The sequence below is a fragment of the Hypanus sabinus genome, chromosome 7 (genome assembly GCF_030144855.1).
Source record: "Hypanus sabinus isolate sHypSab1 chromosome 7, sHypSab1.hap1, whole genome shotgun sequence".
Lineage (NCBI taxonomy): Eukaryota > Metazoa > Chordata > Chondrichthyes > Myliobatiformes > Dasyatidae > Hypanus > Hypanus sabinus.
In genome coordinates, this window is record NC_082712.1 from 138809828 (window position 1) to 138827162 (window position 17335).

The 17335-nt window shown below is 40.8% G+C and overlaps 1 protein-coding gene across 23 annotated transcripts in view; it reads left to right on the forward strand.

The window, feature by feature from the left end:
* sox6 (SRY-box transcription factor 6) overlaps positions 1-17335 on the forward strand; it is a 602254-nt gene that overhangs the window by 403040 nt on the left and 181879 nt on the right. For all 23 annotated transcript variants that reach the window (XM_059975754.1, XM_059975761.1, XM_059975763.1 and 20 more), the window contains one exon: positions 9907-9975. In XM_059975754.1, coding sequence (XP_059831737.1) covers positions 9907-9975 — 69 coding nt within the window. The remainder of the gene's footprint in view (positions 1-9906; positions 9976-17335) is intronic.

Sequence of the window (17335 nt, forward strand, 5' to 3'; positions counted from 1 at the left end):
CCTTTCCTTTATACTAATGTCTCATCCTAGATATCGTTTTGGAGTTAGTGGCCAGATAGGTATCATAGTGAGTTCCCCTGTAACCAATTATTCAGAATGGACTGTACTTTTCCTCTGTGACTTCTTTGACATATCACACAGCTACACAAAGATAATGGGTCTTCTCTTTTCTATTTGTACTAACCACTTCTCCCTAAACTACCCACACAAAGCCACAAGGTGATAGGTGAAACTTGGGGGGGGGGGGGGCAGCAGGACGATGGAAGAATGAAGTAAAGAGCTGGAAAGTTCATTGGTGAAAGAGATACAGGGCTGGAGAAGGGGGAATCAAATAGGAGAGAACAGAAGGTCATGGACGAAAGAAAAAGAGGAGGTGATGGGTAGGTAAGGAGATAATGTAAGAGAGAGGGAAATAGGAATGGGGAATGGTGAAGGGGGCCGTTACCGGAAATTTGAGAAATTGATGTTCATGCCATCAGGTTGGAGGCAACCCAGACGGAATACTAGGTGTTGCTCCTCCAACCTGAGTGTGGCCTCATCGCGACAGTAGAGGAGGCCATTGACTGATAAGTTGGAAAGTGAATGGGAAGTGGAAGTAAAATGGTATCCTCTGGAAGATCGCACTTTTCCTGCCAGGTGCTTGGCGATGCGGTCTCCCAGTCTGCATCGCGTTTCACTGATATACGGGAAGCCACACCAGGAGCACCAGATGAAGTAGAAGACGTCAACAGACTCACAGGTGAAGTGTCGCCTCACCTGGAAGGTCTGTTTGGGGCCCTGAATGGCAGAGAGAGAGGAGGTGTAGGGGCAGGTGTAGCACTTGTTCCACATACAAGGATAAGTGCCAGAAAGAAGATTAGTGGGGAAGGATGAAAGGGCAAGGGAGTCATGTAGATAGCAATCCTTGCAGAAAGCAGAAAATGGAGGGAAAGACATGCTTAGTGGTGGGATCCCTTTGGAGATGGTGGAAGCTACGGATGATTATGTGCTGGATGCGGAGGCTGGTGTGGTGGTAGGTGGAGACAAGAGGATCCTTGGTGGGATGGCGAGTGGATGGGGTCAGGACAGATGGGCACGAAAAGGAAGAGATACAGTTGAGGGCAGCATTGATGATGAAAGAAGGGAAGGCTCCACCATCAATGAGGACATAGAAACATAGAAAACCTATAGCACAATACAGGCCCTTTGGCTCACATGTCCCTACCTCAGAAATTACTAGGCTTACCCATAGCCCTCTATTTTTCTAAGTTCCATATACCTATCCAAAAGTCTCTTAAAAGACCCTATTTTATCTGCCTCCACCACTGTCACTGGCAGCTCATTCCACACAGTCACCACTCTCTGAGTAAAATACTTACCCCTGACATCTCCTCTGTACCTATCCCCAGCACCTTAAACCTGTGTCCTCTTGTGGTAACCATTTCAGCCCTGGGAAAAAGCCTCTGACTTTCCACGTGATCAATGCGTCTCATCATCTTATACACCTCTATCAGATCATCTCTCATCCTCTGTTGCTCCAAGGTGAAAAGGCCGATTTCACTCAATCTGTTTTCATAATGCATGCTCCCCAATCCAGGCAGCATCCTTGTAAATCTCCTCTGCACATTTTCTATGGCTTCCACATCCTTCCTGTATTGAGGCGACCAGAACTGAGCACAGTACTCCAAGTGGGGTCTGATTAGGGTCCCAGATAGCTGCAACATTACCTCTCGGCTCCTAAATTCAATTCCATGATAGATGAAGGCCAATACACCATACGCCTTCTTAACCACAGAGTCAACCTACGCAGCTGCATTGAGCGTCCTATGGACTCAACCTCAAGATCCCTCTGATCCTCCACACTGGCAAGAGTCTTACCATTAATACTATATTCTGCCATCATACTTGACCTACCAAAATGAACCACTTCACACTTACCTGGGTTGAACTCCATCTGCCACTTCTCAGCCCAGTTTTGCATCCTCTTAATGTCCCGCTGTAACCTCTGACAGCCCTCCACACTATCCACAACACCTCCAACCTTTGTGTCATCAGCAAACTTACTAACCCATCCCTCCACTTCCGCATCCAGGTCATTTATAAAAATCATTAAAGGTAGGGGTCCCAGAACAGATCCCTGAGGCACACCACTGGTCACCAACTTCCATGCAGAATATGACCCGTCTAAACCACACTTTGCCTTCTGTGGGCAAGCCAGTTATGGATCCACAAAGCAATGCCCCCTTGGATCCCATGCCTCCTTACTTTCTCAATAAGCCTTGCATGGGGTATTTTATCCATTGCCTTGCTGAAATCCATATACACTAAGTCTACTGCTCTTCCTTCATCAATGTGTTTAGTCACATCCTCAAAAAATTCAATCAGGCTAGTTAGGCACAACCTGCCCTTGACAAAGCCATGCTGACTACTCCTAATAATATTATACCTCTCCAAATGTTCATAAATCCTGACTCTTAGGATCTTCTCCATCAACTTACCAACCACTGAGGTAAGACTCACTGGTCTATAATTTGCTGGGCTATCTCTACTCCCTTTCTTGAATAACGGAACAACATCCACAACCCTCCAATCCTCTGGAGCCTCTCCCGTACCCATTGATGATGTAAATATCATCGCCAGAGGCTCAGCAATCTCCTCCCTCTCCTCTCACAGTAGCCTCGGGTACATTTCATCTGGACCTGATGACTTATCTAACTTGATGCTTTCCAAAAGCTCTAGCACATCCTCTTTCTTAATATCTACATGCTCAAGCTTTTCAGTCTGTTGCAAGTCATCACTACAATTACTAAGATCCTTTACCATAGTGAATATTGAAGTAAAGTATTCATTAAGTACCTCTGCTATTTCCTCCGGTTCCATACACACTTCCCCACTGTCACACTTGATAGGTCCTATTCTTTCACTTCTTATCCTCTTGCTCTTCACATACTTATAGAATGCCTTGTGGTTTTCCTTAATCCTGCTTGCCAAGGCCTTCTCATGGCCCCTTCTGGCTCTCCTAATTTCCTTTTTAAAGCTCCTTCCTGTTAGCCTTGTAATCTTCTAGATCTCTAACATTGCCTGGCTGCCTGAACCTTTTGTAAACTTTTCTTTTCTTCTTGACTAGATTTATTGCAGCCTTTGTATACCACCGTTCCTGAACCCTACCATAACTTCTCTGTTTCATTGGAACGTACCTGTGCAGAACTCCACACAAATATCCCCTGAACATTTGCCACATTTCTTCCGTACTTTTCCCTGAGAACATCTGTTCCCAGTTTAAGCTTTCAATTTCCCGCTTGATAGCCTCATAATTCTCCTTACTCCAATTAAATGCCTTTCTAACTTGTCTGTTCCTATCTCTCTCCAATGCTATTGTAAAGGAGATAGAATTGTGATCACTATCTCTAAAATGCTCTCCCACTGAGAGATCTGACACCTGACCAGGTTCATTTCCAAATACCAAATCAAGTACAGCCTCTCCTCTTGTAGATTTATCTGCATATTGTGTCAAGAAACCTTCCTGAACACACCTAACAAACTCTACCCCGTCTAACCCCCTTGCTCTAGGGAGATGCCAATCGATATTTGGGAAGTTAAAATCTCACACCACAACAACTCTGTTATTATTACACCTTTCCAGGATCTGTTTCCCTATCTGCTCCTCAATATCCCTGTTACTTTTGGGTGGCCTATAAAAAACACCCAGTAAAGTTATTGACCCCTTCCTGTTCCTAACCTCCACCCACAGAGACTCCGTAGACAATCCCTCCATGACGTCTACTTTTTCTGCAGCCATAACACCTTCTCTGATCAACAGTGCCATGCCCCCACCTCTTTTGTCTCCCTCCCTGTCATTTCTGAAACATCTAAAACCTGGCACTTGAAGTAACTATTCCTGTCCCTGAGCCATCCAAGTCCCTGTAATGACTGCCACATCATAGCTCCAAGTACTGATCCACACTCTAAGCTCGTCTGCTTTGTTCACAATACCCCTTGCGTTAAAATAGACACATCTCAAATCGTCCATCGGAGTGTGTCCCTTCTCTATCGCCTTTTCCATAGTTCTGGAATGAAGAGCCTCATCCTGAGAGCAGATGTGGCGGACACGGAGGAATTGAGAGAAAGGGATGGCATATTTACAAGTAACAGAGTGGGAAGTGGTATGGTCCAGGTAGCTGTGAGAGTCAGTGGGTTTATAATAGACATCAGTAGATAAACTGTCTCAGAGATGGAGGGCAGGGTGGAAGTTGGAGGCAAGGTTGATGAAGTCGATGAGTCGGCAATGTAGCGTAGGAAAAATTGGGGAGTGATGCCACTGTAGGCTTGGAACATGGACTGTAGCCGACAAATAGGCAGGCATAGCTGGGACCAAAGTGAGTGCCCGGGCTACACTCTTTGTTTAAGGGAAGTGCAAGGAGCCGAAGGAAAAATTATTTAGTGAGGACAAGTTCAGCCAGATGGGGGAGAGTGATGGTGAAGGGGAACTGGTTGGGTCTAGCGTCCAGAAAGAAACAGAGAGCTTTGAGGCTTTCCTGGTGGGGATGGAGGTGTATAAGGACTAGACATCCAGAGTGAAAATAAGATGATCGGGGCCAGTGAACTTGAAATCATCCCTAATCTGGCCTGTTTGTATAAAATGTGATTAAATTATTCAACTCATTGATGCCATCATTCCAAAAAAAAAGCCACTCTGCTTGCTTAAAAATAGACTGTCTAAATTCCAGTTTTTCTTCTCAATCTCCAATAGTTAACTTCATTCTATTGCTTCTACAGGAATGTTCACCATCATCCCTCCAGCAAGTAGTAATTATGATTATCATTTCATGTATCTGAAATGATACCATCTTGTCATTATCATCTCAAAAATATCTAAAGTTTTGTCTCCATCATTTAGTCATACAGAGTCCAATGATGCACATACTGCACCAAAATCATTTTATATAATAAATTTCACTCACCAGAGCCCGGAGATACAATTTTCTACACATTAGGCTGATACTGAATTCAAATATTTTTGAACAATTAGGCCTAAAAATCAGATAGAAAAGTACAGGGAATAGAAAGAAATGTAAACACAAATTAGGGGTGATTTTGACATTGGATCTTGCTGTAAAATAGGCAAAAATCAAATTAGCTTTCCATTTCATCCATGATTAATATCCCTTAAAGTCAGATCAGGGCAAGATCTTATCTGGGTACCTAATTTCAAAGTGATGTTTTATATTTACTATGCCAAGTGTTGTTCCTGAAGCTTTGCAACTATTATTTCAGTGTTCTCATCTTTTTAAAAATCACCCAATTTTTAAAATTTGTACAGAAAAATTAGTCTGCTCTCTTGTAACAACCAAATGCATTCGACTGTAGCAAGCAACATAATAGGCTTTACAAACTGGAGTACATGCTTCCTGTGCTGGTTTGGGGTGGGGGGAGAGATTGGGAGGGGTGCGATTGGTGTTCAACAAGATCTTATTGAGAGTATGGTTATTTGGGGAGTTTTGAGGAAGTCAGTTCACTCCACCAGGTCCTTCATTCATTATTGATGATGGGTGATGGAAATCAGGAAATAGCTTTGAAAATTTGATGTGTTTAAAAACACAATGTGACATTTATTTTTTCTCCATGCTTTTTCATTTATTTGTTCATAAATCTGCATTGAAAGGATTGGTTTTGTAATTCTTCTATTTCACTTGACTCTCCTGAGTGTGAGTTTTCTAGTTACAGAAAAAGCTTTGATGTAAAGGAGCTATTACAAGTTAACAGTCCCATTAGGGTTGAAATTACTATCCCAAATAGTGAGGAGATTGTGTGTACGTATTGTACTTTTGCTGGCCAGCTGCCCCATGACCCTCCCTCCATCCAGGGACTAGTCAGATTAAAAAAGTTAATTTAGCTTTAGCTTTTTATAATTATGCTCTCACCAAAAAGAGCTTCAGATTTAGAACCTGGAACGTTACCCTATAGGAACAGGCCCTTTGACCCACAATGTGCTGACCACAATTTCAATCACACATCTGCCTGTATGTAATCTGTATCACTCTATTCTTTGCCTGTTCATGTGTAGTCTACAAATATTCTGAAACATTGCTAGTCTATCTGTTTCTGCCAGCTCCCCAGCAGCACATTCCAGACACCTAAACTTCTGCATGAAATGGTCTCATGGGAGAGTTATGGTGCAGGTGTGGGTCGATGGGACTAGGCAAATAACAGTTTGGCATAGACTAGATGAGCTGAAAGGCCTGTATCTGTGCCAATTAAAAAAAAACTTGCCTAGTAGTTCTTGTTTGAACTCACCCACTCTTGCCTTAAACCTGTGCCCACTTCCACCCTGGGGAAAATAGATACTGATGTAATTTACAATATGTTTCCTTCTGGCATTCTTTGACTTCTTACTTCAGTGGATTTTTTTTCTGTTTTACTTCTACTTCATTTAAATTTCCATTTGCTTGTCTTTTGCACATTGGTTTTCTGTCAGTCTTTGACTCTCCTGTATTTATTTGCTCTACTGTGAATACCTGCAAGAAAATTCATCTCAAGGTAATATATAGTAGCATATACCTACTTTGAAAATGAATTTACTTTGAAATTTCAACCTATTGTTTCACACGTATCCACCCGTTTCCTCTACACTTTTAGATCTTATTCTTTTAGTCTCCTTTAAGTTATGTTTATCCAAGATTCTGCCTGGCTTTCTTATTGGCCCCTCCCCCTCCACCACCCACCTCCGCCCCGCAACCCCAGTTTCTCCTCCCACCACCTACACACTTGTTGAGAGCTACTACGTGTAGTTGATTTGGAGGAATGACTGTAGAATTCAGATTAACTGAGCACCAGCCTTCCTGGTTTCAGCCAAATCTGGATAAATGCTCTTAAAGGCATTTTAAATGTACCTGGGAGATGCAACTCTTACCTCTGACCAATTATTTTAGCCTTTTGCATCCGAAGTAGACAGGAAATGAAAACAACAGGAACTGGAAACATAAGCTTGGCACTTTTGTTTGCTTCTGTTTTCTCAGACTATCTGGTTTTGTTAAGACTAAGATTCCTGACAGGTGCTGTCAAGCTTCTTAGCCAATTTCACTGCTTCTGCCAGTCACGAGTTGTTGTCATTATAGTCCTATGGTGATGTTAGTTACAGTGTATCTGTTTCTCTGTGAAATTGCCCTCAGGGAGCCAGTCTCTGCTAAATACAGAGGTGAGAATGAGCAGCTTCTGGAAAGTAGTATACATTATGAGCCTTGGGACAAAAGAAATAAAAGAGAGACTTGAAATCATACAGTGCCTTTCACAATCCAAGGGCAGCTCAAAGCACTTTACAGCCTTTCAAATGTAGTCACTGTTGTAACATTGGAAATATTGCCAAGTGTAGTGCAGTCACAAAAGTAGCAACAGCTAGGTATGACCATTTGTATGATACTGGTTGAGTCTTAAATATTGGCTGGGACACTGAAAAGGGCTTTGCAGTTTGCAGATTTCTTTGAATTAAGCTGTGGAATCATTTTTATGTAAGGAAGCAGATAATGCCACCTCAAGGATTGAGAATGTATTGTATTCATTCAGCACTTCAACTGGATTAGTCTTGTGCAAATGGTCATAAATATCCAAATGCTGAACATCCAGAGGACATATGTCCTTCACAAAGCTGCCCTGGTGCATAACGTTGCTCTCTGATTGTGCAATCAAAGACAATGGTCAGTTATTGAAAAATGTGGATCATTTTCCTGTTTCTTGAAGTGACATAATATGAAGGCAGATATCAATGGTGATGTCCTCCAGACTGACATTCATCTGACTCAGAAAAGGGGGTGTCCCTACAACTTCCTATCTCAAAACGCAATCCTTCAGGCTAGAGATAACTCGTATTCACCCTTTATCTTTGTGCCGCAGCTTTCTGCAATTTTATTTTGGTTAGATAATAATTTATCAGTCTTCCTTTCAGTATGAAAAAGTCAAGTCAAGTCAAGTCAAGTCACTTTTATTGTCATTTCGACCATAACTGTTGGTACAGTACATAGTAAAAATGAGACAACGTTTTTCAGGACCATGGTGTTACATGACACAGTACAAAAATTAGACTGAACTACGTAAAAAACAACACAGAGAGAAAAAAAACACACAACAACTACACTAGACTACAGACCTAGTCAGAACTGCATAAAGTGTAGGCATTACAATAAATAAACAACAGGACAATAGAGCAGTAAGGTGTCAGTCCAGGCTCTGGGTATTCAGGAGTCTGATAGCTTGGGGGAAGAAATGGTTACATAGTCTGGTTGTGAGAGCCCGAATGCTTTGGTGCCTTTTCCCAGACGGCAGGAGAGAGAAGTGGTTGTATGAGGGGTGCGTGGGGTCCTTCATAATGCTGCTCTCTTTATGGATGCAGCGTGTGGTGTAAATGTCCGTGATGGCAGGAAGAGAGATCCCAATGATATTCTCAGCTGACCTCACTATCCGCTGCAGAGTCTTGCGATCCGAGATGGTGCAATTTCCGAACCAGGCAGTAATGCAGCTGCTCAGGATGCTCTCAATACAACCCCTGTAGAATGTGATGAGGATGGGGGGTGGGAGATGGACTTTCCTCAGCCTTCGCAGAAAGTAGAGACGCTGCTGGGCTTTCTTTGCTATGGAGCTGGTGTTGTGGGACCAGGTGAGATTCTCTGCCAGGTGAACACCAAGAAATTTCCTTGTTCCCACCTTATTCTTTGTTTTGCCAAATTTTTGATTGAAACCATAGGGTTTAAAAGGCTTAGAGAAAGGAACTGGGAAATTTAGGATGCTGAGAAAAGAAGGTAAAAGGATATTCCATACATTGAGGTCAATGATGTGAGTGATGCGGGAATCTGGGGTAAAAGGATATCTTCAGGCTTTTAGGATTCATGAGGCAGTGTCTCAACTGGGAGCTTAACTGGTGCTGTGCTGGAAAATAATATAACAGACGTTACAAGTGGAGTTGATTAATGTATCCAAATAAGCCAATGTAACAGAGCAAGTTCCAAGATTGTAGAGGAAAGATCATGACTGACATCATAACCTTTATACGAGAGAAATTCCTGATTGGACGAGCTTAGTGCTATAATGGGTTAGTGGCAAAACTGAGATGAATGAGAGCAGATTTGTTAGGGTGGGGTTGGTAGGTGGTCCTGCATATCCAACCACTTCTTAGGATCTTAACCCTTGAGGGAAAATTGTCATATTAAAACCACAAAATTAGAGAACAGTTTTTTTTAGAAAAGCTCTCAGCCAAAATTGATCTGTATTAATGACTGGAATTAGTAATTACAGTCACAAGCTGATTGCAGCTGTGCTCCAGGGTCTGGTCTCACCACTAGGCAACCCTCTGTACAAGACATGATAGCACCCATACCACAGTCACAATGCAGTAAATGTTGCCCTTCTAACTAGGGCTTATTGCTGAAATTATATTGACATTTTCACCTTTCTATAAGAGAAGGTATATAATAGTTCTGAAATGCTGAGCTTGTTTTAATCAGCCTCAGATCACCAAGCTCTCCGTGTCCAAATATTTGCCCACAAGCAAGCGTATACACTCTTCTTATAATGGGAAATAAGATACAAGACTATGTACAAAATAAGAAGTTAGGATGTCATTTAGATATGCAGACACGACACAGTAATTAACTGTTGACACTTGTGAATAAGCTAGCTCAAATTAATCTTGACACATTTGCAGACGAGTGATATCTTACAGTGAACACTTTGTAATTATATTTGAAAATGAAAATTAAATGACACTTAAAACTGGGTTGTCATGCTCAATGAAGCAGGAATGTAGTTAGATGGATGGGCGCAATAAAAACAATTTGTTTCTCCCTTGTTGGCAGCCTATTTGAAACAGCAAAAAAAGTTGTGTTTTGATTTATTTTGTTAATTTTGTTTTATTAAAAAAATCTTTTTCCTCTTATTCAGATTGCGAGACAACAGCAGCAACTATTGCAGCAGCAACACAAAATCAATCTTCTTCAACAGCAAATCCAGGTCAGTTGCTATCTCCTGAAGGGAGGGCTCAGGTTGTATTCACATTGCCCTTCCATGGAGGTTTCCTGCCCTTGGTGTACCTTCCTTAAAACACTTGAAATATATTTTGAATGTTGCTAATACTGTGCATTTTTGCCGCACTCCTTATGGATCGAAGGATATCTCAGATCATGCCAGATGGAAGTAGAGGGATACAGAAAGGTTGCTCGAGGGAATGGAAAATTTCAAAATGAGTGTCAAGACAAAGCGGTCCCAAGAGGAGAAACCTGTATAGTGACTAAAAGAATGTCTGATGATAGTGAAACTGGTAAAGTAATGAACAAGGAGTAATGTGATGCCAGAGCAGTTGTTAGACATCTGTGCTGGAAGGTGATTCTTATTGGTGAATAGAGTGTGACCATGGAGGAACATCCTGAGTACTGGAATTCTGAGTCTAAATCAAACACACTGAATCCAACCAACCGAATCCTGTAGGGCTCACAACCTGTGAAACCTATAATTTCATTGCAATTGGATACTTGCCTTCTTAAAAATGAATACATTTTTTACATAAAAAAAAATTTTCAATTGTTGAGTTTAGTTAGATTCATTATACTGAAGATGGAAAGTTACTTGGTTTTGCTGTAACTATCACAGAGTATAGCAGTGGGCTTGACAATGCTTTTTCTGTGATTATCATTATCTTGGATACATCATTACTGGCAAGGTGCAAAGGCTTGAAAAAGTGTGGGGAAAATAAAGTGATAAACCAGAGGGATTATTTCTGATGGCAAATGTTTGGTCTTTCTCTTAGCTCTAATGTTCATTGGGATTTAACCATTTATAGATCTTTTATGTCTTGTTAGGTGTTTTGTAATGGTTGGCCATGAGACTGAATAAGTCTAAAATTACTAAATGACATAGTGTGCACACTTTAAAATCCAACCATTTACCCTATACTATATTTTGTTACATGCTGACTTTTGAGCAGTATTTTGTAGCAACCAAGTATCACAAATACGTTCATCAATATCTCTTTCCTACGCATGGCAGTGGAGAGGTAAGCCACTGGAATGGTGGAATCGCATGGATGAATGAGTCCAGTGACAAATGGGAATTCTGGGGACTAGAAGGGGTCTTACGAAGGGATAGTCCAGCAAAGAAGGTTGCATAGAATGTATGTTGGTCAATGTCCTAGTGAAATCCAAGTTAAAAGTGGATGGAGGTAAAGAATTGTGAAGTTCTAATCAAATACCTCACAAATACCTCAACAGCAAATTTAGTTGGAGCAGAAATGTTGCAATGTGATAAACTTTCATTGCATGCATCATCTTATATTGTATGAGGAGGCTCATACGATATATAGAAAATTAAAGTGTGCTGCTGTATCTTTGTTTGCTTTGCTTATCAGGTTAGCCGCGCATGCGCCATTTAAATGACACGTTTTATTTTAAAACAAATTCCGCTCAGGTCCTTTTTAACAAATGAAAAAATTCCAAATTTTCTGCAAATTACAACACTAATTATTTGTTCATTTTTTTGCATTACTTTTCAGGAAAAGTGTGAGGCACTTTTCACACGTATTGAATCTCTGGGGACTTAGCAAACTAACACCTGTAAAACACATTTCTTAACAAATTCTTTGTATATTTCAGTTCACGGTGAGTTACTCCAGTCTTGTTAAATAAAAGGACAGATGATGTGTAATATGATTATGTTTTTCATTTTAATTAGAACATGCAAAACGTTGTTCAGACTCTTCCTTTAACATGGTTTTGATTTGAAATCGATGTTGGAAGCAAGAATTGTCTGACTTGTGACATTCTAAAAACTGCTTTTACCACAGAGCTCATATTAATGGCATTTGCTGTTATTTGCTCAAAATAGTCAACTGGCACAGGAATATTGCAAGCCTGAGTCTTACTCTACTCCTAACTGGCTGGTCTCTGTTTTGAATGGCAGAGTTACATTTCTTCAGAAAAGTGCCTCATGTTCTGACCATCGTCCAGTAAATATGTTCACAGGCAAGGTCAGCTTTGTTATTGTGGTCTTGATAGCTAAATCAACCTGCTCCCTCTCAAACACAAATAATTTATGAAGAATAGCCATTTAGCTAAGTACTAGATGGATTAGAAAAAAAACTCTTTTATGTAGTTTTATATTCCAGTATCATTCAGTACTGACAGGAGAGGAGACAAGGGGAGAAAACACTTCTTATAGATCTCTGAGCGTGAACTTCATTGAAACTCACATACACTGATTTGCAACATTTACTGGCTCATGAGCTTTCAAGTTGTCTATGTGTTTCCTTTCACTTGTCATTGCTTTTTATATTCCATTAATTATTTTGGTCATGGATTTGCTAAACTGACACCTGAAATACTAAAAAAAGATTGTAAGAAATTGCAAAGAAGAAAAGACCACTCAGCCCATCAGTGTATTAAGTGGCACTTAAAGTGTATGCTAATCCCATTATGGATTTTAATGTCATGGGAGAAAATTCTATGTAAGTACTTACTGATCTCCAAGAGCTATCAAGCAAATCAATATTCATTCATTTGTTCACTCAATTCCCCTATCTCACTGTAGGCAAGGCAGAAACATCAAGAGCCAACTATGGTGATTGGTGATTTAACCCTTGGCATATTTTGCGTCTTTGTTGTTATGCAAAATATCATTTGGAATTTCATCAAGTTGCTATCCTGTAGAAAGAGACAGCTTTGCAAATGATCCAAAATAATCAATGCCATGAGGAGGAAAAGGAGGGGAAAATAATTACTCTACTCAAGCCTATTTTACTCATAACCCAGACACCTAGCAACCAATGTTCCCCTTAATTTGTGATGACCAGTGTGCACAAAAATCTTGTACTGTGCAATTTTTTTGCTTAGTGACAGCAACGTGTGCACACTGAATAATTTCTTCAATGAAAACATTATTAATAAGCTAGTTCTAAAAGGTGTGACAAATCATCGCAAATTCCACATTGTCAACACTGTCCACTTAAGAAACTGGAAAAATAAATGATTGTGTACGATCGTGAAATATACTTAGCATGCCAATGAGGTAGAAGGTGACAACCTTTCGTGCGCTGTTTAAACTCCTTTGTGCACTTGAAGCAAAATGTGTGTACGCACACGCGCATAGCTTAGAGTGAACATTGCTAACTGCTTTGTTTCCATTTCAACAACATGATCAAGAATAAGATTTGAGAAGGTGGCAGAATGTTGACATCAGCTGCTTTGAAGCTAAATGGTCAAAAGAAACCTGTAAAGGAAATGGGATTGTCAGAGGTTAGTAGTAGTGCATTCAGAATGAGCAGGTATAACAAGAAAGTGAACAGAAAGAGAAAAAAACACTGATGTTTTAAACATTTACTGTGCTCTGAAAATGAAATGGGTTGTCAAAGGTTGTGAGGCAATCAAATGGGAAAACTCAGACTGAAGTCAGCAAACAGACATCTTAAATGGTGTAACACACACAAAGTCAGGCAGCATCTATAGGGAAAAGCACTGTTGACGTTGTAATTGAATATCCATAAATAAGAATCACTTGCATTTATATATCATTGTTTTTGACCTCAGGATGTCCCATTTAACTTGAAGGACTTTGTAAAGTCTAAGATTATATTATAAGAGACATAGTGAGTAAAATCACACAGCAAGTTTCCACATTCGGCAATATAATAGCAACTAGATAATCTTTTCTTGATGATGACCTGAGGGATAAATATTAACCAGCCCAAGAAAAACAACCTGGGGAAATTCAATTTAGAAACAAAAGGATAGTTATTTGAAGTTTTCAGTGAAAAAGTGGTGGCCCAATCCTAGGAGCAAGTGATGAGCTCAGTTGAAATGAATATTTAAAAAAAATGTATGCATGCAGTGGAAGTTGAGATCAAAAATTAATGGAATAATGCCTGTTCCATATTTACATGTTCGACTTTCAAAGGTTCTGAAGTAACACTTCTCTAATGTGGTGGTGGCAAAGTAAGTTAGTTAGTTACGCCTTGATTTCTATAGAAACTAATCTGACAAACAGGAATCTGGTTACACCTTTCTGCAATGCCCCTGCTTTATCTTACGGTGCTTTGCTGTCTGCACAGAATCTGTTTGTTAAACACTATCTTATTGCCTCAGTAATCACTCCCTAGTCAATCGAAGTTCAGTACAGAATTGAGTTATAGCAAGTAGGATGACATCACTGTGGAGAATAAGATACAGAATGGTTCTGGATCAGTAGGAAGCACATTAAATCTTACTGTTATGGTCTTAACATACACAGTTATATCACAGAGCTGTGTCTGTGTACTATTTTTGGCCAGGAAATGGCAACCTAAGAGTAATCACAATTATTGTCATTGACCCTAGAGACCATTGCTTTTTTTTGGTTATTTATCTGGTAATTGATCCCCTCCCCATGAGCACAGTGTAGGAAGGTACATGCTGAAAATCAACTCAGCTAAGGAAAAGCACACAGAGTGTTGGAGAAACTCAGCAGGTCAGGCAGCATCCATGGAAATGAAAATACCGATGGTGCTACAGGACTGGAGGGGAAGAAGGGAAGGAGCCAGAATAAAAAGGTGGGGGGAGGGAAGGTGGGATAGCCAGAAGGTGGGTGGGAAAGGGCTGGAGATGAAGGAATCTGAAAGGAGAGAAGAGTGGACCATAGGAGAAATGGAAGAAAGAGGGGACCCAGGAGGAGGTAATAGGCAGAGCAGAAGTGGTAAGAGACTAGAATGGGGAATGGAAGAAGAGGGAAGGGGGAGGGAATTTTTTAACTGGAAAGATAAATAGATATTTATGCCAAAAGGTTGGAGGCTACCCAGACAGTATATAAGGTGTTGCTCCTCCACCTTGAGGACGGCTTCTTCTCGGCACAAGAGGGGGCAATGGACCAGTGTGTCAGAATTGGAATGGAAATCAGAATTAAAATGTTTGACCCAAATGACCCAAGTTAGGCTCACAGTGACTGGAAGCAGGCATTGGATGGCTGTATAAGCAGCTGGTGCATATCATAAGTCCTGTTTATGCAACCACTAATCCCAGGCAGACAATCTCTGAAGGGTATTGGTAATGGCTGGGTGCTCTTATCTTGTAAAGACACTGCCCAGAAGAAGGCAATGGTAAACTACTTCCGTAGAAAAATTTGGCAAGGACAAAAATGGTTCCTGAAAGACCATAATCACCGACGTTATACGACATGGCCCATAACAAACAAATTAATATCCTGCAAGCAGCTGTAGCAGAGCCAAAGGAAATGAGGAAAGAGAAAGGCATTTTTTTTTACAGGAGACCGGGTGGGAGGAGGTATGGTTAAGATGGCTGTAGGAATTGGTAGGTTTATAAAAGATGTAAGTCGATGGTTTGTCTCCAGTGATGGAGACAGAAACATAGAAAACTTACAGCACCAGAGAGATCAAGAAAGGGGAGGGAGGTGCCAGAAATGGTCTAAGGGAGTTTAAGGACAGGGTGGAAGTTGCAGGCAGAGTTGACGAGCTCAACATGGGTGCATGAAGCAGCACCAATGTTGTCAAGACGAGAGAAGGGATCATTGGTGAGCTGGGATGTTCTTGTTTGAGAAGTGGGTTCAGAGGCGGATGCAATGGAAGCAGAGCTCAGCATCGTGGCAGGTGCGGATCTCACTGAGGTGCAGGCAAAGGGGCAAAGGCAGGGCACTTGCTGAGGACAAAACTTTCTGCATCCAAGAGGGAGAAGTCGGTGGGAATGGTGATGACATGGCAGGGATTAGAGGTGGGGAGGAGAGAGGAGGGTTGGGGTGCTCAGGGAAGGTGGGGTGGGAGGACGATGGAGGCTCTGAGGTGATGGTGGAACATGGAAGACCCGGGGTTGGAGAGTGGTAGTGGGGGAAGGGGAGCCCAGGGGCACCGCATCAGCTCAGGAAACCTGACACTTCCATTGGCACACTACATGAGTCTGATATGTCTCTGAGAGAAGGCAGCTCTAAACAGAACAAATAGGTTTAACCTATTCATGACATGCCATTGTTGAGGTAGACCACACCAACTTCGTTTCAGTAAACTATAAAACAACAATTCTTATTTCACTATTCTTATTTCTTGCCTCTCTCCTGCATTCATTAAGGAGATTTAAAACAAGTCTAGTATTTAACTTTTATTTTTAACACACTATCCCTAATTAACCAAAAGGGCAGCTAATTGAATGGAAGCTGGCTCTCACCCTTTGAAGTGCCTTGTGATATTTGCAGCTGTCATACTGTGCTCTCTGCGTCTGTAACTCAGCCTCTGTAAAATGATTTTCAGAATGTTTCGCTTTGAACACACTCTAGATCAGATAAGTATGCCTTTAGGACAGATTGTAAATGTTTTTCATGCTGTTCTGATAGGGGGAATGTGTTCGGCTGGCTACCTGTGCACTTAGGTGAGTTCAGAATGATCTGGATGATTTCAGAAAAGCACCAATATATAACTGACACTCACTCCTGCGCGGTGCTGAGGAATGCTGCACTGACAAAGATGCTGAGTTTCAAATAAGATGCTGAAATGGAAACCTACCCTCAGAGAAGTGTCCTCATTCTTCAGGCTAATACTGATTCCAATATTAATGAAAAAAAAACAGCTTTTCTGAGCATCACTATCATTATTTAATTGACATAGATCCTTCAAAGAGCACTCTCATCAGGATTTTATGAGAAATTATTTATTAAACAAACAAGGAAAAGGTTTCCATCTACAGTGATGGAGCTAGTAAAAATGACGTGCCAGTTACTGTTAGAAATAAGAGAAATTAATTAAATCAAAAAGGAAAATTTTCACTCATAAGTAGATTAAAAACTGGAAGTATATAAAAAGTAAATAAAATAATTGGAAAGAAGTTGTCCAAAAAGGAAGAAGAGTTGCCACTAGGGAGGCACAAGAGACGGCTGACACAGGAATCTGAAGCAACAAAGAATCTGCTGGAAGAACTCAGCGGGGTTTCAACCCAAAACTGCATCACGTTTTTGACCACAAACCCTCTCCTCCTACAGTTGTAGCCTGACTTGCTGAGTTGCCCCAGAAAATATTTTATTGTATGAGCTGCCACTACTTTGAGAAGATCTGAATAATCATCTCATCCTGCTGATAACTCTTTCTAATATCAAGTCCTTCTTGGATCATTCACTGACAAGGGCACAAACGGGAGGGTTGTTAATGCATATGTATCAATCAGCAAGGTTACTATCCCTGATAACAAATATGAATAACTCATTTTATATTATTGGACGTTAGTCACTTATAGATATTATGTCAAACTGATTTATAGGTCCCAAATTACTAATTGCTAAAAGATGGATCAGGCAGGCATGATTATCAAGGTGCATTAAAATATATATAAATATATAGTTTTTGCCCACGTGTCCA